The 27587-nt window shown below is 43.0% G+C and overlaps 1 protein-coding gene across 2 annotated transcripts in view; it reads left to right on the top strand.

The window, feature by feature from the left end:
- The window catches only part of me1 (malic enzyme 1, NADP(+)-dependent, cytosolic), an 89725-nt gene that overhangs the window by 13746 nt on the left and 48392 nt on the right, over positions 1-27587 (top strand). For both annotated transcript variants that reach the window (XM_076012886.1, XM_076012885.1), the window contains exons 2-3: positions 11328-11461; positions 15013-15162. In XM_076012886.1, coding sequence (XP_075869001.1) covers positions 11328-11461; positions 15013-15162 — 284 coding nt within the window. The remainder of the gene's footprint in view (positions 1-11327; positions 11462-15012; positions 15163-27587) is intronic.

Here is a 27587-nt window from a genome sequence, read left to right as displayed (position 1 = left end):
CAAATGACGGGGTTTAAGGTTACCGTGAAACGTGGATAACATGACTCGCTGAAACCCGAGAACACGTACGGACGTCTTTGTACGGGCTGTCATTTAAATGACTGACTCTGACACTGATCCTGAGACCACCCATAGCATAATATTCTATCTTTCTGCGCAACAGACGTACTTGAAAGTGTACAAGTGCAGAAACACACACGCTTTCTGCTAGCCTGTCTCTCTAAGTGGTTAGAGATGGGAGATGTCAGAGGGGAGATGTCTGAAAAGCTTGTGATCATTTTTCTGAGAAAAGACAACTAAGTTGACAGGAGAATGGAAGATGACAGGCCAACAGTAGTCGAGGGGGTTTGTATTTGACAAGGACCAATTCAACCTTCAGTTCCATTTACATTCATGTCATTGCAGACGAGTGGATACATATGGAGAAAAACGGTGTTGAGTTCCCCCTTTCTTTTGTTCTTCCAGCTTCCACCTTTGGGCACTTGTAAGCTAATGTGCAATTTAAATATAGAGGCATGAAAGCACACCATTGTCTGTAAAACTGAGTTCCTTCCTGTTGTGCAACCAAAACAAATAGAGGATTGCAATGTAAAAATTTTAGTGCCTGTTAGTTTTTTCTTGTATCAAAAAACAACCAATATCTTGGGGAACACTTCCTGATATCATGCTGGTCTCCATGAGTTTCATCATTCTTAAGCCAGCCGTTCCTCAATAAGACATCTTTGACTGGGGCCAAAAAAATAAGCTTTTATTCACAGTGATGTTAATAACAGAATATACAGAACATAGAGTGTCTTAGGAAACTGGTTATAAGAACATTTTACACTGTCCTTAGTACTAAGGTCCTTCAGGTGCTACATTTAAAGGTATTTAATGTAAAGGCATAGTCCAACGCTAGGCCATTAACGGGTGCTCCATAGCAATGTTTGGCTGTATGTTTGACCCAGATGCAGACACATTGCAAACACCAGATGTAGAATGTAGAATAGTTAAAGTGGGCAAAGAGCAGCCAGCTGTTTGTAGAAGTGGGCTATTGAGACGGTGTGGAAGAGCCAAAGCCGGTCAAAGATCAGGGGAAAGAGAATTCCTCAGGGCCGAGCTTTGTCTGTCAGAAACACTGGAGAACAGTGGCAGCAGAGCCATAAATCTTCTTGAGAAGCAATTGCTACCATAGGTGTAGTCGAAGCCGCATAGAGTTCTTCTCTGGTCAGCGATGAGGTGAAATTAAGAACAGGTGCTCCAAACACTAGATCCCAGGGGAGAGGTCGCACCTAACAATTACTCATATACATTAAACAGTGATTTATATATGAAGGGGAGAGGAAGCAGTAAATAATCAAAGAAATGATTAAAGGAGGCAAGTCACTAATATAATAAGAAGCTGATGGCCAAGTTTTCTGTCATTTTAAGGACCCAGACATGACCCACCCACTAGTGAAAAGAGCAAATCACTTCCCCTGCCAGAAGATAAGCTGTGACGATTGAAGCTCTTATATATCCTGTTGATTATAACTCATTTTAGTCTTGGTCTCATTTTGGTCTCGGTTTTAGCCTGGTCATGATATCAGCATGGTTTGTCTCAGTCTCGGTCTTGACTTTAACGAGTGTCTTGACTTGTCCTCACAGTCTTAATGAAAATCTGCCAGTCCACATGAAACCGCATAGTGATAAAAAGTTTTAAAGTTTTCATCCAATCTCCAGCCTGCTTTCAACACATACACCCACTCCTACTTTCTCTGTATGATAATAAAAGCTACCTTTTTTAGTCAGGTTTTAGCTGTAATCACTGGAAGGGAATTTTACCAAATCATTTGCCTCGTCACGTTTAGGGCTTCACTCCAGCAGTCTTTAGTTGGCTACCCTTGAAGAAAATCACTCCAAGAGTTGGTGGGAACCCGATCAAGCTGGGTGACTCCCACGGCCAGAGAGAGAAATTGCTCTGGCTGGTGTGGGGGAAAGTCTCTTGGGCCCTAAAACTCATTCATCAAACGTTGTTTTCAATTCAAAACCTCTGCGTATTTTCACTCGTGTCCTTTTCAAACATGCATCACTGACACAGAGCATAATTTTTTTTCAAGACTTTGCTTTATGGGTACATTTAGCTGTTCTTGTTTATACAATATTTAGCTGTAAATCAGAAACAACAATAACAGAAATGTCACACGCACGCTTCATCAAAGGAGAACTCGGTGAACCATCGCAGGTTGAGTGTCACAGAAGTTTGGCATTGTACTTTGTCATCATTTCCCCCCCTTTATATTGTGTTTGGCCTGACTAGACTTGCAAGACAGTTTAGGTCTTGCAAGGTAGACTTCCAGTCTCAATCACACGTCTTGAAGCTCCCATTCACAATTTTCGATCAACAAAGTAACAGTGACTTTTGAAGAGAAAAGGGCAATGGGTAAGGTGAAAGTTAAGTTTAATAAAAAAAAAAGTTTTGAAACACGATTTGAAAGGGTTTGTGTGGTGATTCACCAGTGATTAAAGGAATTTGTTGTTTGTTAAGATTCAAACACTCTCAATCAGAAATAAACAGACTTCTCTGCGTTGGTTTATATTGGTGAACTGCTCGTAGTGTTGTGTGAAGAATTTGTACTTTGTGTACTTCATCTGTTTTTACAGCGACACAATAAGTGTCGTCTCAAAAAGTGCTCCCACTGCCGACAGCTAAATCTGACCAGGGCGCAGCCTCTGATGGACTCTCTCTTTCTCTATGTGGCAGCGCCAGTGAGATCCATGTGGTGGCAATGAGTGTTGTGTTGGTTTTGTTTTTATATAACCAGCCTAATTTTGCTTGTTGATGGCAACCAAAAACTCTGGCTCGGTCTGCATCCAGTCCTCCCAAGCAGCCAGACGCTGGCGGGCCGGACCGGTTTGTCTTTGACCTTCATGAAAGCGCCTCCCTGCTCCTCTTTCTACCCCCATTTCCCGCCCTTTACTTTGTTTGTGCCACTCTTTATCCCGCCGATTCTCTCATCTTTGGATCAAATCCGCTAATCCTCACTGTGATAACTTTGGGATCACCCCGTCATTCCACTGTGCGATCCACGCTCTTCGCCACCACCGTCTGTTGTTGCAGAGTCTAGACACACATGCCGCTGTTGTTAAAACAAGGGGACGCCGCGGTGTGCTGCAGGACATTGAGGACGTCACGGAGTGTGGGCCAGCTTCTGCGGCAGATCAAACAGATTTTTGTGCCGTGGATCAGGGTTTAGGGAGGCCTTTTGTGAGTAGAGTGTACCGCCATGGCGTACAGAGATCAATGCATCTCCGTTCTGTGGCAGCACAGGTGCTTGCATTTCTTTAGATATATTCCGATTGTCCTTCTGAAACTTTGGAATGGCCTCTGTGTGCGTCCTCGCACGTTTTTATCTGCGAGTGTTTATAAACACTGGGGCCAAAACGGAGATGCGTGAGTCACTTTTTCCTCCAGCTGTTGGCCAGAGTCTCTACTGCCGTCAGCCAAAGCAGCAAACTCATCTGGTAGCTTCCCGAGATAGCGCGTTTCAAAAACAGCGTCTGCTGACTCGTTGAATTATTATTGGGCTCCCACATGGACTCTGGTTTCCAAAATGGACTTGCTTTGCATGTCTGGGCCACGTACGTACCTCTGGGTCTAGAATAAAGACGCTTGAGTGTGCATGTTGCGGACCCCCGAGGCAAGAGGCCCCTTCAAGTTTGGGACCAGAGTAAATCCAAGTCTTACTGTTTGGCCTCTTATCTCCATACTTTTCTGCTGAATACACAGGAGTGATGAACTTGGATGATTCTTTATTCTGCACATCCACGTTAAAATCCGTGCAGTGGAACACATGGCAATGAGAGTGGGGTCGGGTGGACGGCGCTGATGGCTGTGTTTACAGGAACCTCAGCCTCAGCCGTCCTCAGTTCCCTGTTTGGTCAGCTGCAGAGAGAAGTTGTGACATCATCAGCAGAAGTGAATCCAGATATGCTGCTCTGTGGTGCAGAGAGTGTGGCTCACCGCAAACTGCTCCACATTGACCTTCTCATAGTCCTGTTGAGTGTTAATTTTAGCCCCCCCACAGTTTTTTTCAGAGCAGGTATTTAAACTTTTGCAGATGATGTTCTGACCTCTCACTGCCAGCATCTCAACGGCCTTTAATCTTTGTTTTGATCTACACAACAGTGTTGCACAATTGTTACTTTCACAATGTTGTGTAAATTTGACGAGTAAGCCACGCCAACTAAAACTGGATAGACTTCAAATATTTGTGTGCAGAAACTCATCTTTGTAAGGTCGTGTTTGACACTGATATCGAGAATTGCATCTACAACAAAGGAAGAGGTGCACGTTGCACGGACAGATTGAATAAGTGGAAACCGCCAAGATTTACCAGAATATTAGGCTTGAAAGCGTTGTATGAGAAATAATGACCAAGATTATAGAATGTGAAGGCTCACTGCAGCTGTCCTTTTCAAATCTTTGGCAGCTTTTTCAAGTAGACATTCCCCTTGTCATCCATGATATTCAGATGGACATGAACCAGGTTGTGATTTCTTTGATCACATTGTATGTTTGCTCTGCTCCATATAATCAAAGCAGCATATCGACGATACAAAAAAAACCTTTGAAAATTTAGAAAATGGAAAATATAAGGACTGTAAAAACAGTACAATCATACATTCTAATTATACTCCTTTTTTGGCACGGCATCTGAAAGTGTGCGTGGGGGTAGCTGGGGGAAGGGGGGGGGGGGTGGAATGTTTAGATTGCAAAAATCTGCTAACCGACCTCATGGAGGGAAATCTGTCCAGTGTGGTCAAACTAAATTAGATCACTACTCCAAAACAACTTGGCTCAGAGATCATTATTGATTATATGGCAGTAACACTTTTAAAGTGCACATTTCTGCTCACTGGTGCAGTGGTGATCATTCCCGTTCTTGCATGTTTTCCTTTTGCATGAGTTCTGCCCAGATTTCCCACAGTCTACAGACATGCTCATATAGGCTAACTGGCATCTCTCAATTATCCATTGTTGTGAATGTGGATGGCCGTTTCTCTTTTTGTGATTACCATTTGTTACTATCGGTCCTACTCACTACCACTCAATAACAACACTGTCATTTCTTCTTTCTATTGTCTATTTAAAGTCAGGACCTACTCAAGGTGTCTGCCTTCTTTAAAAAAAAAAAAAAAAAAAAAAAAGCAGATTTTCCTGACTGACAACCCAGTGCTTGTTATTGGAAACAGCTGGCTTACAAAAGCATGCTCACGACCTGCTCCAAGGTTAAAACACCCTGATGTAACTTAATTTAAACTAAAAACTGATTTGATTTTTTTTGTTCTGTTTTGACTGCCAGAAGCGTTTTTCACACACGCCGTGTTTGCACAAATACAACATAATTGCAAGACAAGATGAATGAAGGGGCAGCGTGAGATGCGATGGCTATCACTGTAAACCACTTTCAGCAAATTGTTATGCTGATAAAGGCCGTCTCTTGTCGTGTTTCAGCTCAGCCTCCGATGAAAAGAAAGCCCTCGCTCTCTCCCACACAGCAGTGAAAAGAGAAGTGCTCTGTGGCCACACACACAACCCTGGCCGGCCGTATCTCAGTGCCAAACATTTGAGCCCTCTTTCTACTAAGGGCCTGTGGGCTTTTGTCTCCATGTCTGATCTGCAGCCGTGGTTGAGGGCAGTTCAATAGGGAAAGGCCTCCCTGTCGTGTCAGGCTCAGGTCTCTCAATGGGAGCCGTTTCTGCCAGAGCAAAGGGCATCTCCATTGAGCCTGCAGCTCAGACAGCATACAAGGAGAAAAAGAGAGGGGTGAATGTTCAAAAGATTTTTTATTTGTAAGTGGGATTAGAGTGTTAGAATGGCAGAGAGCCATGAGCAGGACGGTCCTCAGCTCTTGTCTAACCTGGGAATCTTGCAGACTGCCGGATTTCATCATTTTAAAAAGTTTCCCAGAAAGCAAGAAAGTTCTGCTTTTTTGGCTCAGATTATTCTTTGTCAGCACATGGACAAAACCGTCTGTCCAAACCAGTTATTTAGCCACTTTGTGAGTGAGCCGCGGACCAATATATTTGTTGCACAAAAGAGAGAAAAGACACAGCTTAGGAAATTATTTCAGTTTCTTATACTAGGAAAAACAGATTTGAGCAAGATCTTTATTTAGGAAAAATGACAGTGGCAATAAAAATCTGAGACGTTGGGCTACTTTTATGTGTATCAGGCCATTGTTAAGGACTGACTTTTAATATTAAAGTGAATGTAAATGCAGCAGTACTGGCATTAAGTCTATGGGATGTCTTTAGATTAAATCGCAGTGTTTCAAACCCAGTTTGCTACGTCTGATTTATCTGCATCTCTGGTCACATATTTCAAAATGAAAATGTCAGACTTCTTTTACGGCTTTCACCAGAATTCTGGAGTATTTATATGTGAATTTGTTCAAAAGTTGTTTTTAGCACAAACATTTTCAAACCTCAACTCAATTCCCTTAAATTGTGTACATTACCTCTATACTCTGCGCCAACGTAACCCCTAATGGTTTGTGCAGTGAATGAAAACACATTCATATAATCACAACCGGGTGGGTGCTCACTTTGTTCACATTCTATCCTCACGTACCGTCATTTGTCAGAGCAGAAGCTGACAGGCAGACATCACGACGGAGTGTGATGATTTGTCACAGTTCAGCATAGGAAATTGCATCTCATTCCTGTAATGCTTTCCACACAGCTGGTGAAATGCAGGAAACCTTTTTGAAGATTGGCAGGGAAGCGTTTCAAAACACTTTTAATCCAGTCTTACTGCTGCAGGTGTGAGCTGCGGCGAAAGTCGGTGCTTGTCACCCTGAGGCGAGGACAAGTCAACTTAATGAAGGGTGTGGCTCTTCTGTGAGCTGTGTGTGGTTGCGGCACGCTGAAAGTAAAAGCCTGAGGCAGCAGAATGTTCACATTTCTTCATCTTGGAGCCGCAAATGTGGCGACAGACCCGCCCTTTTAAGTGTCCGAGGCCGTGCCGAGGAAAAGAGGCAGAAACGGCAGTTTATCAGGCTGGAAGGACTTTGTTCTTTCATCTTCCTTGTTTGGCCTTCGAGCGGACTAATTAGCTGTTTCCTCCCTAATGGGCTGGGCATGGCAGCAGCTAGAGGGTGAAGGGTGGCACTGGCCGGTGGGCAGATTACAGGTTTGGGTTGTTACCACGGCTTCTGGAACATGGCGCTGCGGGTATTGCATGTGTTGGCAACGGGTGCGGGCACTTGTGATGTGGTTGCAGACATGTGGAAGCTTTCTAGCGTTTATCCTGCCCAACCCAGTTCAGTGCCACTGAGCAAAGAGGTTTGACTGCTCAGCGTCAGAGCGGTCAAACCTTTCTGTTAAATCTGTGTTTAGGAAGAAACACACAACAATGCTTTGTGCGTATATTTCCTTGTGTCCTTGTAAGCTTTCATCTTTAGGTCCTGAGGCATGGACGCATTAACTTCTCGATCCTCGACCCTGCTTCCGCCTCTGCTCCTCAGTATCAGGAGGCAAATTTACTGCAGAAAAAAAGGTTCTCCAGTGGTCTAGTCGTAGAGTGTCTGCCCTGATACTGGTAGGTTGTGGGTTTGGTCCCCAGCCGGATCATACCAAAGACTGTAAAAATGGTACCCATTGCCTCCCTGCTTGGCACTCAGTATTCAGGGTTAGATCACCCATTGATTCCCCGGCGCGGCACTGTTGCTGCCCACCGCTCCCTCGGGGGATGGGTCAAATGCAGAGGACAAATTTTGCATCCTTCGGGACAATCAGTGGGACTTTAACTTTTAGGTGTGAGGGTCTTATACCACACAGAGAACATCAACTTTTTTCATGTGTAGGATCAGATGACTTGTCAAAGTTTTCTAACTGGAGCCCAACCGGTGATTGTTAATTGAGCTAAGAAGGTGATTTTTGCTTTTGGAAAAGCAAAAGTGTTGAAATAACTTTCAACACTAATTTTCTGCGAATATTTCTTAAAGGTTAAACTTTCTTGCTGTAATGCTGCATTAAAGTTTCACCAGTAATATGAAATGACAACATTCTTCCAAAACCCGAGTTTTCCATGTTAGGTTAATACCCAAGAGTGGCGCTTGATGGACATGTTGACTCCTTGGGAATGGTCCTAGGGATTCGAGAAGATTGGCAGCTCTGTTGGCGGGTCGAGGACGTGGGCGTGGCAAAGTCAACATTCAAGTTAAAAGTCCAAACTGCCATCAAAGGTTCCCACGCTTTTGTGCTAATCTTCCCCTCCTTAAAATGCCCACCCCTGCCCTTGTCTCCCTCTGTCACCACCACTCAGCCATGACCCAATCGACCGTATCTTCAATCACTCACCCTACAGGGCCGAGCTTTTCCCCTTTTGGATGGTGGGGCTCCCTCCTACTTTTCAGTGGGGGATGTTAATTGGTTATTTTTGGGCTCGACTCCATTGATGGTATCGATTTCACATGCAACAGTGGCAGCCTTTCAGTGTCCGTAGAGTTGTGTGGCTAATTATTCTTAATGAGGCATACAAAGCTTTCATGGGTCTTCATGGTTCATTCGTATACATTGGCTGTCATGGTATAGTGGATGATCACTTGTGGATTTCCTTAATGTAAGTTTCTGTTTTGTTTCTTTTTTTTTCACAAGGCAAATTGACTTGGAGCAGAGTTGCCCAAAACTTTTTCAGAACGAGCGGAAGCTCAATATAACGGGAACATTTGTGTTTTTATTGGAAATATAACTAAAGGGATTGATTTCAATTCCTTGTTAAAACAACACATAAAACAGAAATCCGTTTTAACAGGCTTTATTCCAGAATTGATTTTCCTTTTTATAAAATATCAGCCAACTCACCAAATGTGAAATTTGCTGACAACTTGCCAGATTGAGAAGGGAAAATCTAATACATTTCTAGAGTTAATGTGACTAGTCTCACACATGGAGCTTCGCAAAAGAACTTGACAGTGGGATTCTGGCAAGCGTATTTGAAATAATGAAAGAGCATTATTTTACAGTCTCATATTAGTCTCAGTTAGCCTCATGTATTTTAGGAATCTTCCCTATTTCCTTCTCGGTCGGCCGAGGCAGATGGCAAAAGCAGTGGTACTGTAAGGCCAGACGAGTCTGAAGTGAACAGCTGGCTCTCTTGAAAAATAGAAAAATTTTACTTGATAATTGAAGAGGGCTGCAATTTCGAGCAGCCTCTTTGGTCTGTTAAAGTACAGAGTGCAGTGAGGCGATCAGGACTCGACGGTCTAAAATAACCGATGCTCTTTTGAGACCCGCTCAGAAGATTTCTGACAGTTGTCCAAACAGCATCACGCCAACTGGTGACTCGCAGTGACTACCAGTATCATGTAAACAAACAGCACATTTCTTCGGATGTCCTGCCAAAAAGAAAATACTTTGCCTTTACGTGTTCGTTCTCATCCCTCTTGACAAACTTTGTGATAGAATTGAAATCAAATGTTACTCCAAGTGTGTTTTAGCTATGTTGTATACTTCTTCCTGCTTAGCAATATTGTGCTGTGTGATCAAGAACCTTCTTTTATTCCAGCCTTTTTCTTTTTTTGCATAACCAGCAACACAGAAAGTGTCACAGGCCTGGAAAGGCTGTAAATTGTGGTAGTCGAGGCCAATCACCCGTGGATATAATCCAAGTGTTTATGGCGTGGCCTTGCTTCTGTCCCAGTAGTCAGCAACAGTAGCTGGAATGTGGAGGATGAGGCGGGTTGGCGGCCTTTTATGAGAGGAGACAAAATAAAAAATGAGCATGCCTCACTTGAAGAGAATAGAGGAGAGCGCTGATCCCATTTTTAATAGAGGCTCAGCTCTTGTGCTTGATCACTGGACAAATCGTTCTCTCTCCCTGTTTAGCTCAGACTCTCACTATTTCCAACGCATTTTTTATTTTTTTTTTTTGGAGAGGTCGCATGAATGCACGGCACATTTCCTGAGTGAGATCATTGTTTCCTGTGTGTGTGAAAAACCGTCTCAGGTCAGAGGTCAGGTGCTCCCAGGTTACAGCCCGTGACGGTCAACGTGTGCTTGTTTTTTAATATTCCCCTGCAGGGGCCAGAGGACAGGTGAGAGATGAAAGCCAAAGCAAAGGTTATTAGTCTGGACTTTGGTGTGAGTGCGCGTTTGGGGATGCGTGTCAGTGACAGCCGCCATCGCACCCGCATGCGAGTTTCCCTGTGAGCCTCTGCCGCTTGCAAGTGAGCCCCTCTGACAACAAACAGGACATGTGCGATGCCCCGTTTCTCTCACCACTCAGGAATGTCTAGGGGGAAAAAAAGGACGAGGAAATATTTTCCTAATCATGGAATTGTTTAAATTTCAGAACTTTCAAAGCATGGCCACACACATGATAACAATTGCCAACGACGGAAATGAGCCACAATGGACATATACCAAAAATAGCCAAGGTTTCTTACATAATTTCCATGCTGGCAGGTAAAACCACTGTATTAAACCTCTTTCATAACTTGTCAAAGAAAATAGAATCACTCCCAAATACTGAATTACTCCATTTTTTCCCCCCCGTTTCTTCTGGTTCTCAATTCAACAGCAGTCTGACTGGAACTGTACTTTTTCAAAAGAGGACAAAACAGTCTGTCAGAAGCCTTGCAAAGACTTATAGCATTGTGTGTCTTCCCTGCACAAGTTATGTACACTGACATGGGATTTTCCACTATATATTGGGTTCCTTATGTAAGACGACTCATGCTTGTAATCATCTGTCTGTCTGGACATTCTCAAAGCTTTTCTTTTTTTTTTTAAATCCTACATTTTGTGTTATTTTAACTTTTCTTTTTACATTCACAAAAAATAAACAATTTACTCTTTCTGCCTTTGCAAGTCAAATGGAAGCTGGGGCTTTCTTTCCCGTTGATTCCCTTAAGTTGGTCTTTTTGAGCTGGCAGCCTTCTCTGCTATTTCAGAATCAAAATAGTTTATGATCCCCAGTGGAAATTGCTTTCATCACTGCAATCCTTTCAAATAAAAAAATAATAAAAAAAAACTATAAGAATATGTAAATAAATAAAACAAGACTAAAGAAGGAAACAAAAAACTAAATCCTCTGGGCAAAAATAAAATGGGCACTAGAGAATTCAACAGCGTTTCAACTGAACAGTCTTAAAGTAGTATTATTTTGCTCTTGGTGCACTAAGTATAAGTAACTATCACAACGTTTTTAGAATTTTGTCAGCACTTTGCTGCTAGACGATTATGACATCACTACCTGGCATAAAATATTTGTCTAATTTCTGGAAGAGGTTGGACAGACACTTAGAGTCCATTACGACGGTGAAGGTTGATGCAGTTTGTTTGTTTGTGTGGGTTTGCAGGGCATGGCCTTCACCCTGGAGGAGCGTCTCCAGCTGGGGACCCACGGCCTCCTGCCGCCGTGCTTCATCAGCCAGGACGTGCAGGTGATGCGGGTGCACAAGAACTACGCCATGAGGAAGGATGACCTGGACAGGTGAGGGCCGACATTCGGACGCTGACAGAAAACCAAAGTCCTCAGTGCGTCACCGGCTCCGGCTGAGCGCAGGTGAATTTCCCGCCGGCTCCCCTGACGGTTCCCCTGCCGCTGTGTGTGCGCGCACGGAGAGCCCCTACATCTGGAAGCCTTCAGAACACGAGAGGGAGATTAGTTATCATTCCACCGAGGGCCACATCCATCGCCGCACACTGCATTTTTCACTGAGTGATTCCCTCTCCCTCCACTCTCTGTTTTGCCTTCCATTTATCAGTCTCTCCGCCGCTCTCGGTCAGGACTGTTTTCACAACGTCCTCAGCGGCCAAATGAAAACGCTGGGTTTGCGTGCTTCATTAGACTCTGAGGACTCGTCGCTTTCACATGATGCAATCACTCTTCTTTGTGATAACATTTAATTCCTGGCTCTTTGATCAATGTGATAAGGAACACAAGGCGTAGCCCCGCTTACACTTGCAGTTGCGATGATCTCGGCGAAACAGCTCCTCGATTCATTCCACATCCGCCCACGCAGCTGTTCTCATCAGCTGACACTCTTAATGTCAAGAGTGAGTGACTTGCTTGTGAGTGTGGCTTTCGGGGCTACTGGGTCCAGACGGTCTCTTGGAAGTTTCCTCATTTGTCACCATAGCAACATCCCAACATCAACATGCAAACAGCCCTAATGAGCCCATCGTTACTATTTACCGTGCACTGTCAGTATCAGTCTGTAGGTCTCCACTGCCTTCCAAATTCAGCCTTCACTTCCATGGTTTAGTGCAGATGTGAACGAAAGAATACATTTGTTGCTATTTTGTTCAAAAATAAATAAAATGTTATAAGAAAATATGAACGGAACTGACCAGAGGTCTTGCATGAGCATCTGGATCATTTTAAACAGCTTTGTTACTCTCAGTATTATTGTAAACAAATTGTAATCAACAGTAGTTATAATCAGCCATTATTGGACATATACACTTAACAATAACCAAGTTTATTTTCTACATTTTTAATTTTCTCTGGACTGAAAACGTGCTAAACAGAGACCCTAAAGCCAAGATACTCTAAAATAATCTCCCTATAAATGATCCAGTTTTATATTTAACAACGCGACAGCATAGTTTAAATAGCCCCACTTTAAACAACAACAACAACTATAGTTAAAAAATAACAATCATATTTGAATTACTTTCAATAGAATGTGTGTCTTTTAATCACAAATATTAACGAGCATGTTGTGTAAGCATGTAAGAAGTAGAAAGTAGAGATACTTGTGTACAAATGTTGAGAGTGAAAGTAAAAAGTCATCAGAAAAAGTAATGCTCAAGTAAAATACTGATGGCTGGAAAATATACTTGGGTACAGTAACAAATCATTTGTACTTTGTTACTTTGCACCTCTGGTTTAGTAGCAGCCGTGTCTCGAGCCTGTCTGTTCCCATTGCTCCAAATACTTTCTTTGGTATTTGGACGAGACTTCTTCAGGACCATGACTGAACCTCGGTGCTTCCAGTTCTATTTTTCATCATTGATAAGACTTCCCCTCTTAGTCATGGAATTTGCTGTGTTTTTGACTCGCGTCGCCGTTAGCACGCGGTTTAAATGATCCGGGATGATGGAGCGTCTCACGCACCGACTGTGACTGCATTGTCAACAGAGGAAATGGGTGTTCGCAAGCCTTGCCAACTGAAACAGAATGTACACACAAGGGAAACTTCAGATGCGATGAGGTTGTTAGGGAGCAGTAACAAGCTGAAAACGGGCCAGCTGATCACTCTCGCTGTGAGAGATCAGGACGGAGATGGATTATGTCCCGGCTGCTTAAGTAGAATGACTTGGAAAGGAAACGCGGCTCTTAGAAAGTCAGCATGGATCCGGCTTTATAAAGCGGTGTGTACTGTAAATATTACTGTTTCCTGGGTGTGGGTGCTGTTAACACCTTTAAAGGGCAGGAACGGAGGAGGAAACCTCAATGTTTGCCAGATTAAAACAACTGTGACAGAACTTGGGGAATTAATTAATATTTTTGTTTCTGTCAACATGACACTGAGAGGTTCAGTCATCACATTCAGTCAGTTCAGCTGACTGCAGTTGTTAACCCGTAAGTGGGACTGTGGGAACTGGGATTGTGTAAAAATGCTTTACGGTATTATTTGAAGTGGTGTCTCTCCATGGTAATCATATTTTGTTTTGTTTGTTTTATTTAATTTTTTCAGATATGAATTGTGTGCTTTCATTCTACATTATTTTTTTTATTTCAAATAATTAAAGCAATAAGCTACATTTAGGTTATAAGACAAATTTTAGATTGATAGATAGATTAGATAGATTTCAGATTCTAGTAGCATTACCTGAAGTTGAAAATGATGTTGAAAACCCTGTGTGTGTGTGTGTGTGTGTGTGTGTGTGTGTGTGTGTGTGTGTGTGTGTGTGTGTGTGTGTGTGTGTGTGTGTGTGTGTGTGTGTGTGTTGTTCTGTAGTTTCTTGGTTTCTGGGTGGGCGTCTAATATTTAAATCTCCCCTTTGTATCCATTGGCCCTCTCCTGCTCCCGACACTGTCAGCAAATTACAAACAGTGGCAGACAAACACCATTTGGTGCTAATCATAACACAGCCTCCTAAAATGGTAGCCTGAATAAATAAATTACATTACAGACGAAATACCAAGAGGGGCCTCATCTCCCCTACTTTGTTACATATATCCATTAAGTCTTTTTTTTTTTGCTTGTTGGAGGTTCAATTCTCGCCACACCGGAGGCCACTGATGACGTCCAAAGAGCCAGTTTAAGGCTTCAACGTCTAGAAGTGAAATTGTTTGCTCATTCATTCCCTTCATCCCTGGGAAGCGGGTGCTAGTCTATCGCAGCTGTCTTCAGGCAGAGGCTGGGTTTCACCCTGGACAAGTCGCCAGTTTATGCATTGAAAGACTAACAACTCATACTCACTCCTACGACACCAATCTCGAGTTACCACTCGCCTCATGTGAAGGTTTTTGGACTGTGGGAGAAAGGGAGGTGCAGATACTCAACATTCTTCATGTGATGGGTGATGGAAGAAGCTCATTTTGGACACATTGTGGTGGCTGCACTGCTCCTGAGCAAGTGCCACTGCTGCCCCGCCTATAGAAAAGGGTGGCCTGCAGGCTTTCCACTCCTGCAACAAGAGGCACCTTGTGTTCTTTGGCTCGATGGAAACTGCTGTGATTAGGAATAGAGCTTCCTCTGGCTTCTTAATTTGGGTCAGATGTAAACTTCCAGCTCAATCTACAATTAGAGCAAAGGGCGCGTGTCGATTCTCCGAGGGGCTGAATTTTATTTCCCCTTCATCTGAAACACGAGCTCAACCAGCCTTCACAAACACATATTGTGAGTTTGTTCTCCCTCTTTTTCTTTTTCAACCCTTCCTCGTGCTTTCTCTATTCACGCCCGTTGCATCTCCTCAATAAACACACAGGGCTTAACATCTGACTTCAATAACCCCTCCTGCAAGAAGCAGGTCCGAGTCTTCAAGATGTTAAAGATTAAGGTGCTGTGTTTTCCTCCCTGTCACTCCCAGGTATGTGTTTCTGATGGCGCTCCAGGACCGCAACGAGAAGCTGTTCTATCGGGTGCTGTTGTCGGACATCGAGAGGTTCATGCCGATCATTTACACCCCCACCGTGGGCCTGGCCTGCCAGCAGTACGGCCTGATATTTTCAAGACCAAGGTGAGACACGTCTGAACTTTCGTTCTGAAAGGAAATACATTGAAAGTATCAACTTAAATAAGAAGTGTGACGTAAAGATACAGATCACTGGCTCAGTATAAATATTTTTTGTCGGTTGTTAAGAAAACAGGCACGCTCTCTTTTTTTGGTTGTTTTTGTGGTTTCAGTGCCTCCTGCTTTTTCAGCTTTGATCTAACTCTGCTTTCGGGAGAGAAGGTGGTTCTGATCAATGTAGGAAACACACAAAAATGTAGAAGTGAATCTGTCAAAACAATCACTCTGACTGTTTTCGCCATCCTCCCCACCTGATTCAAAAGCATGCATGAGTCAGAGTAAATCATTTTTCGACTGTTTGTGAACTTCAAAACTGGAACTTGGTGATGCTCAGAAATTGAAATTGAATTTGGCTGCGCTGACGGCCGGCCCGGTTGGTCCGCAAGACGCTTGAAGTTGTCGAGATCAGTTCAGGGTTCACGTGGAGGGAACGCGGCTCTGCTCGGAGTAGACAGGCACTCGTCGGTTTCCTCACGCACCTCACGATCCTGGTATCTGTTTACCTTTCGGATGGGTTCACCAGGTCCAGCTGGAACCAGATCTGACGCCGACAATCCCAATGAACGGAGGGATGTATCTTACAGATATAAAGTTGATCGTGTTTTCATTCTAAATGCTAGACCCGTCTTGACCACACGCTATTTTTCTTGGCCTTTCCTAGCCTGCAAGGTGAATTGCAGGCTGCACGCGTAGGTTTGGTTCATTTTACCGTAATAGGACTAAAAGGGGAGAAGACCACCGCGTTCCTCACTAGCTCCTAAGATCAGCAGTAAGTGCCTTTTGTTGGTGTAGCTGGGAGATCTAACAGGATATGAATAAGCCTATAATCCATGAGGCAACCTATTGTGATTAGCTCCAGTTCTTAGCCAGCAGAAATTTGAGTTTAACATTCAATGTTGGTTGTGATAATTAAACACACGGTTAAATAGTGCTAACTATTTAGCCGTGTTTAGCAATACTGATCCCAGTCTTTTCCTCAATTCTTTTCACTGACAGCTGTGCATCCCAACTTGATTCATCCGACCATGGATTTTTTTTGATATGCAATAAAACTGAGCCAACCTAAATTAGTCTGTCAGTCATTTTTTTCATCATTATATGTTGTTTGTTTACCTTGGGCACATTTGAATACTTGGGGGAAGAAATACTTGGACGATCTGCCTTGTTACCCAACGTCCCTGACTCTCTGTCCCTGCAGAACTATTTGGACACTATCCCGTGCATGCCTCACGTTCTCCCACACTAAGCTGGCGGAATCATTAATACACTCCCCTCTATTTCTCACAGTGCAGCAGGCCAGGACAGGCTGCGAGAGGCCTTGGAGAGCTTTGTGCCTCTGTGAAATGCGCGTCAAGGTGAATCAATGAGCAGAATACTTCTGTGTCAAATAACCAAGTCCCAGAACGATTTAGGTTTTACAGGAAACTATTTGGCTGATGATGCCTTTAAAAAAAAATGCTGTTGGCCGCTTCACATGTAGTTCTCGATTTGTTTTGTTTTTTTTGCTTGTGAAATTACAAATCTACTTGAAATAAATTTAAGACATCCGTGGTCCACAAAGAATGACGAGTAGCATCTTTTCAGCAACCCTTGAGCATATTTTTAAATTAAATGTTACCATGCTGCAATACCACTTGCATGAAAAGACACCTATTGGGGATCTTGTTGCCATCATCCTCTACATCACGAAACTGATGACCCTTCTAATAGGAGTCTGCCAGGAGTCTTGCACTCTTGTACTACCCTATTAGAAGATTAGATCTCTAATCACCGACTCTCAGGTATATAAAGACTTACTGTGTGGAAGTAGCAACCTCTCCTTGTCTCCCCTTACTTTAGCCACTAATCTGCCTAAACACTCCGACACCAGGCCCTGTACAAGAGGGCAAAGGTCAAGCACCATTACGTGTCAAAACAAGGTTAATTCAGTGATCTTTAGATGGCGCAGAGGCAGGAAGGAGCGCTGGAAAAGGGAACACATTCACATCATGGGAAGATTAGTGGACACACATGCTTACCCTACTCGGTTTGTACACCTATGAGCGGACACAGTGTTTAAGTGGAGAAAGTTGCTCTGTCTTTATTACGCAAAGTTTGTTTGTCTTTTTGCCCTAAATGTTGCTTTTGTATGTTGACAGCTGAAAGTACTCAGTTGTGACAAATGATAGTGTTGTACGGCAAAAAAAGAATGGTCCCATGCATCACAGGCAAGATAGTAGTTCTCGCTTCTCTGCTTGTGTCACTATGGTGTAGTTCTATGCACGTAATAGACCTTTTAGAAGCTAAAGCCTGACTCTTCAGGGGTCCCTCTAGGTAAGTGACTAATCCATCTTGCTGATGGAGATTGATGATCATTTGCAGCCCATTAGCGAATTCCCAGTCTCAGTTAACGGGACTCTGCTACTACAGCTGTCAGGTGGAAATGGGTAAGTGAGATGTGAGCATTCTGAAACTCTGTCGGAGTTGATAATCATCATCATCATCATCATCATCATCATAATACTGCCTTTGTTGCTTAATTACTGTATATTTTGTATCTGTTAGTTTCACTCCCCACCCCTTTTTCTTTTTGAATAGGCCTAATTAACATATGCCTTTTTTCTTCTTCTTTTTCTTTTTTAGCATTATCTTATAGTGACAAACAAAGTTAATTAATTTCACTGGGGTGATAGAGGTACATAGTTTAGTAATTTCACCAAGTCACAAGTGATTACTGGTGCATTTAAACAGGCAATTGGGTCTGAAAACAAACCAATACCAACTTTACGGGCTACATGGTATTTTAATGTAGCTGCAGTGTAACTTTTCAATCTCACATTCAGCTTCAAGGCATTTACCAAAAGCTACTCAGTTGAAATGAGGATAGCATGTTAGAAAACAGCTATTGTGTACATTTTCCTTGATCTTCACAAAGCGCAAATCACTACATAAGTGGTATTGATGAGAGTAATAAGATTGGTGATAGCCAGTGCTGCTTCTGCTTCTGATTTTGTCAACAAATCAAAAAGCCGCTAATGATTGTCTCATTAGCCCAATGATAAAGAATTTCTCCGATGTGTGCTTTTGCACAGTGTTACACGCTGCAAAAACACTACTTGTTGCTGTTTAAGGGTATAAAAACACACACTTTGAAGTAAACGACCGTTGGACTCATTATCAACCACATGAAAGCCAGACTGAAATATCACCTGGAACCCACCATGATTAGGTCCTGTAAGGTTGTTTTTTTAGACTAGACCAGAGGGTGTGCAGCAGGAGGGTATAAAGAGCCTAATGAAAGACATCAGCAGAAGCTGCCCCGGCCACCTCTAGAGTGCTGCACGTTGCATGATGAAGTGTTCCAACCTTGCAGATTAGGGGCTTTTGGAGCTGTGATCTCACCCCGTCCAGGCCCACACACAGTGAGCCCCTGTGCGGTGGAGGAACATTTTCATTCGGATTGATGAGCATCTAGGGTAAACAGAAAATTGCGCTGCCTTGTGAATCATAAATCCACACGTGATCACTGAACCACGGTGACCTGCTGAGAAGCGTGAATAAGAAACTACCGGTTGTTGCGCATAACTCAAGACTTTGCCTCTCCGGTTATGAATGGCTGAATGAGACTTGTTGATGTATTTGTTTGCCACATTTTTGCTGCTTCGTAGACCATAAAAGAAGCTCATATGCCAGCGCTGGACAAGGAAAGCTTTGGAAAATTCAAGTGGAATGAAAAGCCTTGGATTGACCTAATGAGACAAACGTGTGTTGCATTTAGGATTGCATTCAGCATTCACCTCTGGGCACCCCTTGTAACAACAATATAGAGCCAAGGTGGCTAACTGAAAGAGAGATAAAGAACGTGCTGGAGAAGCAGCTGTGAGATGCATGTTTTCAGGAAAGCATCCACTTCAATTCACTGTACTTTGAGGATTCCACTATAATTTTAAATGGTGTTGGATTATTAATTTAGGTTTTTAGGTGGCACATAGATGATGAATGTTGATGTTTCTTTACACATTTTTGGAGCATTGTCTGTTGGTTCACAAAGGGTGTCCCTGGCCAGAAGCTAATGCTGTTTGGGGGGCCATGGCATGGAAAAGTTTGGGACATTTCAAACCCAGACTGTCTGGCCACTCCACTCCCAGTTGATCTTTAAAGTGTTTGAAAGACTGTTTGCCACAGCAGTCAATCAAAGAAAACCCACTCACAACATACCCAGAGATCTTTCTTTCCCTGTACTTTAGTAGTAATGTGATTTCAGCTGGACAGGAGTTGTTGAGTTACCCACGAGTAAAGAACTCTACCTTCCTAGCAGCAGCAAAATTACAGGCAAAGTTTTGTTTTATTTCCACCCCCTGTCCACTAGTCAAATGTTAATGTTAGGTACTTTTACCAACCCACACTGGAAAAAATGACTTACCGATGGTCCCATGAAGCTTATCTTACTGTCCACGTGAGTCACGTTGAGTCTGGCTTGTACTTTGAGGTGTCTTCACACAAGATTTCTTTTGCACGTGTCAAGTGGGCTGACAACATGGACTGGAATTTTTTTTTTTTTCTGTTGATATTTTGTTATTGAAGAAAGATGAAAAAAGTACACAAGGATAAGTGGACAACTTCACAGTGCAGCTTTCAACTTTTTGCCCACTGAACTGTGGTCGAGCCGTCGAACACTGAAACTGGAGCGGTTAGTCAGTAAAATATGATGCCCTCTGGATTTACCTCATGCGTGCACATGTGAGCCACTTCAAATACTACATGCTTATGCCCGTCTTTGTCTTCAACAATGTTATCTTTTCTCCTCAATTGCTGCTGTGAAGGCCCCATAAATCAACTGGCAGGCTGCATTGAAGCTTTATATTTCTGTAGTATTGCTATCAAAGCAGAGCTGTTCCAAGGCACATGTGGAGGTTGACTTTTTCTTCAGCCATCTAGTCTATGAGGTTCGCCAGCAAGTGGAGCAAATGTGTGCGTGTGATGTTGCGCCGTGCATATGTATAGGATGTGTGCCAGGTCGAAATAAGTCAATGCGCTGTCAAACTGTAGATTCTGAACATTCACAGACATATTTCCAAGCACCAGGTGGATTATTTTAAGTTATAACCACCCACTAAGATTTGAAAGGGTATCAGAGTTTTCTTTGCATTCATTATAGACCTGATGAATCTAGTTGGACTGTCTGAATTAGCCAAGAATGAATGAAGCTGGACCAAAGTGGTTATCAAATATACTGTTTTGCTTCTTTTTTCCATGTATAAAACTTTATGCTTTAGAGTCAGATACAGTTGTTTCTGGAGACACAAGTAGACATTCATGACATTAATACAGTGGTTCTCAAACTTTCTCTGTCACGCCCCACCTTGGAGGAAGAAAATCTTTCATGTGCTCCCATCTCCTCACAAAGTGCAGAGCATAGCCGCGCTTTCAAGGGTCTTGTTTTGATGAAATTGACCACATCAACAACATCAGTCATGCCACAACATCACATTTTCTACCTGCCACACAAGTCATAATATCGCGCCAGTCGCGGCGTAGATCACGTACTGATGCAAAGGTGTTTGATTACGTTCTATCAGCGCTCAAAAACTGTTCACTGTCCTCTGGTTTTTTCGCCCGCGGGTAGAAAGAAAATAGACCAGACGCCGAAACGATCGCTGCGTGGCCGCAGAGGTGCACCCCGCTTCAAGTCTGGCGTGAACGACACCATCGTTCCGCAGCTACTCCCGGAACGATTCTACAGCCAAAAGTGGCCAACAACAAAGAACACTGGCCAGAGCCGGACTCCTGAATTCTTCTTTTCGTCCCTGTCAAATATTTGTCCATCCTGTGTGCCTGAGCAGCGTTTTTCTTAGCTACAACCTACTGAACACTTTTTTGTTAATTGTTCCGCCGTGGAAAAAGTTCTGACGTGAAAACATTAGTTCCCCCGGGCGCCCCGTCTCTCTCCCCCCCGGTGTTACGTGACTCTGCGCCCCCCCCCCAGGGCGACTTCACAGTCTGGTGGAGCGATGCAAAAGACAGTCGCATATATCAACAGCCTACCGTCACCTCGTGGTGCTCAGGAATGGCCTGATGAAGCTGTTTGGACCTTGTGGGTTGGTGATTATAATAGAGCTTGACAGTTTGTGGCCGTGAAGCCCAAACGAACCTTTGATTTGCTGTAGTGCTTGTTTTTCCAGGTGTGGTGCTCATGCTCAAGTTCCAGTTACAATGTTGTTGTGTTCCATTGCAAACAACTGGTCTGCCACCACCTGCGAAGATAACTGCTGCTTTAAGAAATTAGTCAGTTTTGTTGTCCAAGGTCATTGTGGTGAGCTGAGGTGGACTGAGTTTTGAGCTTCTTTCTTGGTTACTTTGGGATGTTTTAACTTTCATCCATAAAACTTCTTCAGTTCTGTTCTTGCAACATCTTCAAGAATGAAATGCAGCTGCCTACAACTTGAAAGATGCTGCCTCGTAGACGCTCCTTTATCAGAACTTGGTGCCAGTTCCATGTTTAAAGAGAGTAAATTATGCTTATGCTTTATTCTCCACTGGCTTTGTCAAGAATTTTGTGAAATACTACTTTGAATCTGATAGATCATGCAATCACCTTTTAAAACCTTTTTTAAGAAATAAAAAAAATGTTTTTTTTAGAGGGGGATCTTTGAACTTTGCCAGCTGGATAAGCAACATAAATTCAATTAACTTCAGAAAATGTTCCATCAGATGTGTCATGTTGAAAATCCTCAGACCATGACTGAAACTACTCTGAAACATATTGATAATAGACAGTCCCCCCTCTTCCCCTCCCTGCCAACGCGCACACACACACGCACACACACACGCACACACACACACCACTCTCTGTACTTCAGTCACTTCTCTGTAAACTTCACAAGTCTCTTTGGACACTATTAACTCATTTTAATTTAGAGGTCAAAACCGCCCTCTTCTTAGTTTATACATGTGGTAAGAAAGACCCGAAGGCTAATTTTTCTTTGTTTTGGCAGTTCCATCTGTTCTCCCCACCAGTTTCTGGCTGTGAAGGGGTGTAATTCTCCTGTGCATGCAGGATGAAGTCAGAATTGAAAACCTGAATCTGTCCGTCTCCAACAGGCTGCGAGAGCTTTTGGTTTGATCAAAACGCTTGCAGACGTTGTCTACACAGGTCGTTTAGCTCAGTCAGTATCAACACAGCAATGTGATTGATGGAAACAGACCCAATAATGACTGCAGACACTCTGTGTGACCAACGGCCAAAATAAATGCCTGGTCGTCACAGACAACGAAAACGCTCTCTCAGTGATTTTGGTGAAGTCGCAGCCCCTCCACCACTCTGACCCCTGCAGCATCAGGTTTGACCTCAGGTGACTTTCCTGCCCATCTTGATGGTAACCGGATAACTTATAATTAGGTCTCAGCATAACCTTCAATCAAGCTAGAGCTCAATTTTCTATTAGCAAGCCTTAAAATGCCCTCACCTTCTTCCTCTGGAATGCCTTGCAGATAAAGCAAAACAATGGAAATGAACTTCTGCTTAGATAAAAATCAATCAGGTGAGAAAGTGGTTTAAAGATCTGCACTTTTAAGGAATAGATGGGTATTTGTTGTTGTTGGGTGTCTGTTGGCTAATTGCAGTGTTTTGCACCCAGTATTAAAGCTTTTCACAACAGAGAAAGGGGGAATGACACCAACAGAATGGATTTTATAATTGCTAGATTACATCATGTAACCAAACCTACATTTGTGTACTGCCACAACAAGTTTTTTGTGCTATCACAAATCAGTTGTGAGGTTTTGAGCCACCCATGCGAATATCTGATCAGTAAATCATATTTAATTTGATGTAATTGTGGCTTTTTCTCTCAACAAGACGGCATCTTTGTCAAAAAAGATTCCAGGAGATGTTTCAGAGCAAATTACAACATCAGGTGCCCTACAGCAATGTTTCTGTAAACTGTAAACCATGATCGGGCCCTAATCACACGGTTATTAGAGTGACCATGATGACGATAGATGCTAGCCTTAAAAAACCATCAACCAGAACCGCAATGTTTCCGATGTTTCCAATCTTACAGAGCTCTCATTGTGTCTCAAAACAAAAAATCTTTCCTTCCAAACCTAGCCAAACCCTAATGACTGAATTACCATCACTCTGCAGAGCAAGGCTGTTCAGATGCCAAATTACATGTATTGCCTTCATTATCCCATAAATGTAAAGGTAGGTTCATATAGCACGGCTTAAATGATTTCTACCCAAAAACTAGGAAGAGCAGACTGTTTTCTGCGTGTTGTACATCTCAGCAGCTGTTTTGCTTGCCGCCACACCAGACATGCTTCAAACCATAGACACATTTTTAATGTGGACGTCATAAAGCAAGACAGTGGGCCATAACTCACACTCATCCACTGAGTGTTGAGGTTTTGAGAAGGTTTTCACATTTCTTCAACCCGCCTGTCTCCTATGTCTGTAAGAAATGGGAGCAACAAAAATTGTCCATTTGTCTCCTGCAGTGTCCTGAAGTCTCTTTTCTTGTGTGTGCATTTTGTGATTAACTAATACTACTCTATCGCTGATAATAAGCAGCATTCGCCAGTTTCTGGCCACAGCAAAATGCCCCAAATGTCAGGTTGTATGTGAAAAGGGCAATGGATGGAAAACCTGCTGGTTACAGAGGAGTGACAGCTCCCTCATAGCCAGCTGGGTTCATCAGGTCTGTGCCTCTGATTCATTTAGCAGGGCCTTTGTGCTGAAAATGGGACTTTCCTTCTGTTTGTTGCACCACCGGTTATGTAAGCCTGTCTGAAAGAGAAGTTGGGCATATCGCTTATTGGACACACGACTGTCTCTCTTGACACTTTGAGTGCTTGGGTAGGACCTCACGCTGTTTCTTGAACGCTGGTCTGTGGCTTTCTTACATTAGGCCGCAGCTTATCAACCCAAGTGATGAAAGGCTGATCAAATGGCCTTGACCATGTTCATTTTGGCTCAAATTCCTAAGAGCAGCCTCTCTTTTCCAAGTTTAGAAAAGCTTCACGAGGGAGGATTAGTTTCTGTGTGAAGGCCCAAGCTCATAGCAGTGGGAGTGCGGTGGAATGAAGTGGAGGGGAGGGGGTTGTGTAGGTCATGGTTTTCTGAGGCCACGGACTGGAGCCGGTTCTTCGCTCTTGTAAAAAGAGAGGGTGATTGAGGCAATGTGTTGAATACTTGTAATAGATGGAATCTTGTCAGTGTCTGAGCGTGGCTCGGAGGGTGGGAGGCAGAAGAAGAAGAGCGCATTGTCTCCAGAGACGAGAGGAGGGTGTCAAGGGGGAAAAAAAATAAATAACAAGACTGGTGCCACAAATTCCTGCCCATCACATTTCATTTCCAAGTGATGAAAGCTGAGTTGAACAGAATGCGTGACTACGCGCACTTCTGCCTGCTGACTTAAATTCTTGGAAGAAATAAGCACAAAATTCACCCCAAAGACATCTTATGGTAGAAGAGTTCCAGAGAACGTAATGCATCCATGTACTTAGGAGTGGTGGTGAGGTGGATTATGGCTTGGACCCCTGTTTGTTGAGCTGTGCTAAATTACTCGCCCACTATCTGGATCCCTTTGCTGCTTAAGAAAAAAAAAAACATGTTTAAACGGTCTTTCCCCCACCTTTTCCAGCAGTCTGTTACATATTTATATTCTTCAACTGTCATATTTTCCATGAATTATTTTGAACTGGGTGTAGACTATAACATGAGCCTGGTTATTGATTGGCACAACCACCCCGCACTTTTTTTCTTCTTCTCCACCCACATACTGCTGCCACTGCAGCAGTATGTACTGCAGTACTGGTATATTTGACACCAGTCGCAGCCTCTTTTCCTGACTTCAATCTTCTGAAATTAAGAAAAACCAGAAGAGACAACCTAAGTAACGAATGTCCTCTTCTGTCATTTGGATTCTTTGAAAAAAAATCAGCAATTTGATCAAAATTGTATTCTTTCCCTGAAAAGCCATTGACTTTAAAAATCAAATGCCGCTCAAAAAAGAAAATTGAAACCAGCAGTCTCATAGCCTAAATATTGTTCTCAGTCTCTGTCTGCACACTGTGGTCAGATACCACATCCAGTCAGAGAAGCCACATTGTCTCCCGATGACTGCACTGCGTCTATCTAGTTTGGTCCGTGTGCCGAGTTTTATGGTCCTCTGAAGACCCTCTACTACCTGACATTATGCCAGCCAGACATGTGGTCCTAGCAAAGGCTGACGTCAGTGCAGTGGTTTCCAAATTTAGTACTGACCTTCAGTTTGAATCCAAACAGGCAGCTGAGTGAATGTCGCAGTTCTCCTCAACTGGGAGTTTTCCTAATCACCAGTTTACTGTTGCCTTTAAGAAAGTGTTCTGCTTGGTGTGAGTATTATAAACAAGCATATCTATACCCATTAGTTCTCACTGGGCAGATTCATTGGATAAGTAGTATTCACTGAGCGGGGGGTTTTTCCAACTGTATCAGTCTGGGGGTCTCACGTAAAAACATGACAAGAGCCATTTGTTAACCACTGAATTGTGTCATTTGAGAAGAGAAAGGATTTGCAGCTATGCAGACAGTCAACTATACAGTGAGAAATCATGCAGAAAGCTGAGCCACTTAGAAATCTGCAGCAACTGTCATCATCAGCCATGACTGTCAGTCTGGTATAATGAACAATTTAAAAACATTACATGACTATGTCACTCCGGGGTTGATCTTTTGTACAACAGTGCCTCTAATTGTACATCACTTAAAGCTAACCAAGTCATTTGATTAGACCAGAGACATTGCATAAGTGCAGGACAGACTCAGGATACACACTGCTGTGCTTCACTGGTATTCCTAAACCATAATTTATTACACAGATTGTCTGGTTAGGGTACAATTTGTGTTGGAAGAGACAGCTACAAATCAAATAAACTAAATAATACTATACTGAACATCCTATGATCACCACATAACCACAGCAGTCTAGGTTGTCTGTTACTGGTGGGATCAGTCCAAATATCAACAATACCAATTTTCAAACACTGGTATGATATTGTTGGTATTACATTGATACTGGCATGGTTCTTCTTCATTGTTCAATAGTTTATATTGGCATCTTTTCAAAGAACAGCTAAGAGAACTTTTACAGATAATAATATTAAAGCAGCGTTGGTGATAGTGGCTCTGCTTGCTGGAATAATTAGATACCAATAATGATACATCCTAAAGGAGTTTGGCATTCAAATATATTTATTTATCCATTCAACTTCAAAAAGTATTCACACCTCACCTGATATTTTAATGCTTTCCGCATCCTTCCAACAATACAGTCCTCAAACTTTGAGTTGCTTTTAATGCCGTTAAAGCAGATCCCAAAACAGATTCTCGTTGATAAAGTGAAAACAATTTAAAATCCAAATGATTGAGAAGCAGATCACCACCCATCCCCCTCCCCCATACTGAGGAAATTATGCAATTCTGAATAATAATCACCCTGTAATGAGAACTGCATGTTGTGGCTTCTGTGGTGCCCTGTTGAACTTCTCAGCTTTAATCAAAATGAAATCTCAGATATCCCAGCAGCTGCTCTCCTCTGGCAGGATGACTTGCCGTCTTCATTTTGGAGAGATAATCTTTTTTTTTTTTTTTTTTGAAAAGCTGTGTTGTAACAGAGGAGCACTCCGTCCATCCTGATTTTATTCAGCCCAACTGTCACGCTGTGCAGAAACCAGATGTACGTCTGCAGGTTCACAAAACCAACTCTTCCTTTGCTGCAGACCACGAATCAGCTCAATATATGGGTCCCCCCCTACCCCCCCCCCCCCAACTGCTCGTTTGTGTCAGTGTGTTTATGCGTGTGTCACTATGCAAGAGTGACCTAGGGTTGCACCATATGGAGCACTGCATGTGTTTGACCATCTGATAGCCGCCGGTGGTTTTTAGTTACCATCAGCCCCCGTCTCGGAGACCTGCAGCTTCAAATGTCTTGCATAAGATTTGTTGTTGCATAACCCAGATTATGGTGTGTCACCATGAGGAAGTAATTAGTCCAGCACTGACAGATTTCTGGGCCGAGTGACTGCACCAGCTGGATGAGGGGTAGAGGAGATGCATGTGCTGCACAAGTACATATAGGCAACACCAGGCCGAGCGTGTTGTCAACACAATCTGTTGGGTTTTTTTTTTTTAGTGAAATGCAACATTTTTGCACTGTACACCTTTTGGAAAACTTAATGTCTTAATGTGGTTTCACCGTCACATTCTGCAGAATCATTGTGAATGTGCACTGTGCTAACAAATGAAAAAAGTAGATGATGATAAAAAAAACAAAGAACAAAATACCTTCTGCCTTTTCCAGGAAGTTTTTACAGTACCCAGGACTGTTATGACATAAATCAAACGCAGG

This window comes from Nelusetta ayraudi, unplaced genomic scaffold, assembly GCF_046127955.1.
Source record: "Nelusetta ayraudi isolate G7.1 ecotype Tasmania unplaced genomic scaffold, CSIRO-AGI_Nayr_v1 ptg000136l, whole genome shotgun sequence".
Taxonomy (NCBI): Eukaryota; Metazoa; Chordata; class Actinopteri; order Tetraodontiformes; family Monacanthidae; genus Nelusetta; species Nelusetta ayraudi.
Note: the sequence above shows the minus strand (reverse complement) of the source record. Positions and strands in the feature narration are given on the sequence as shown.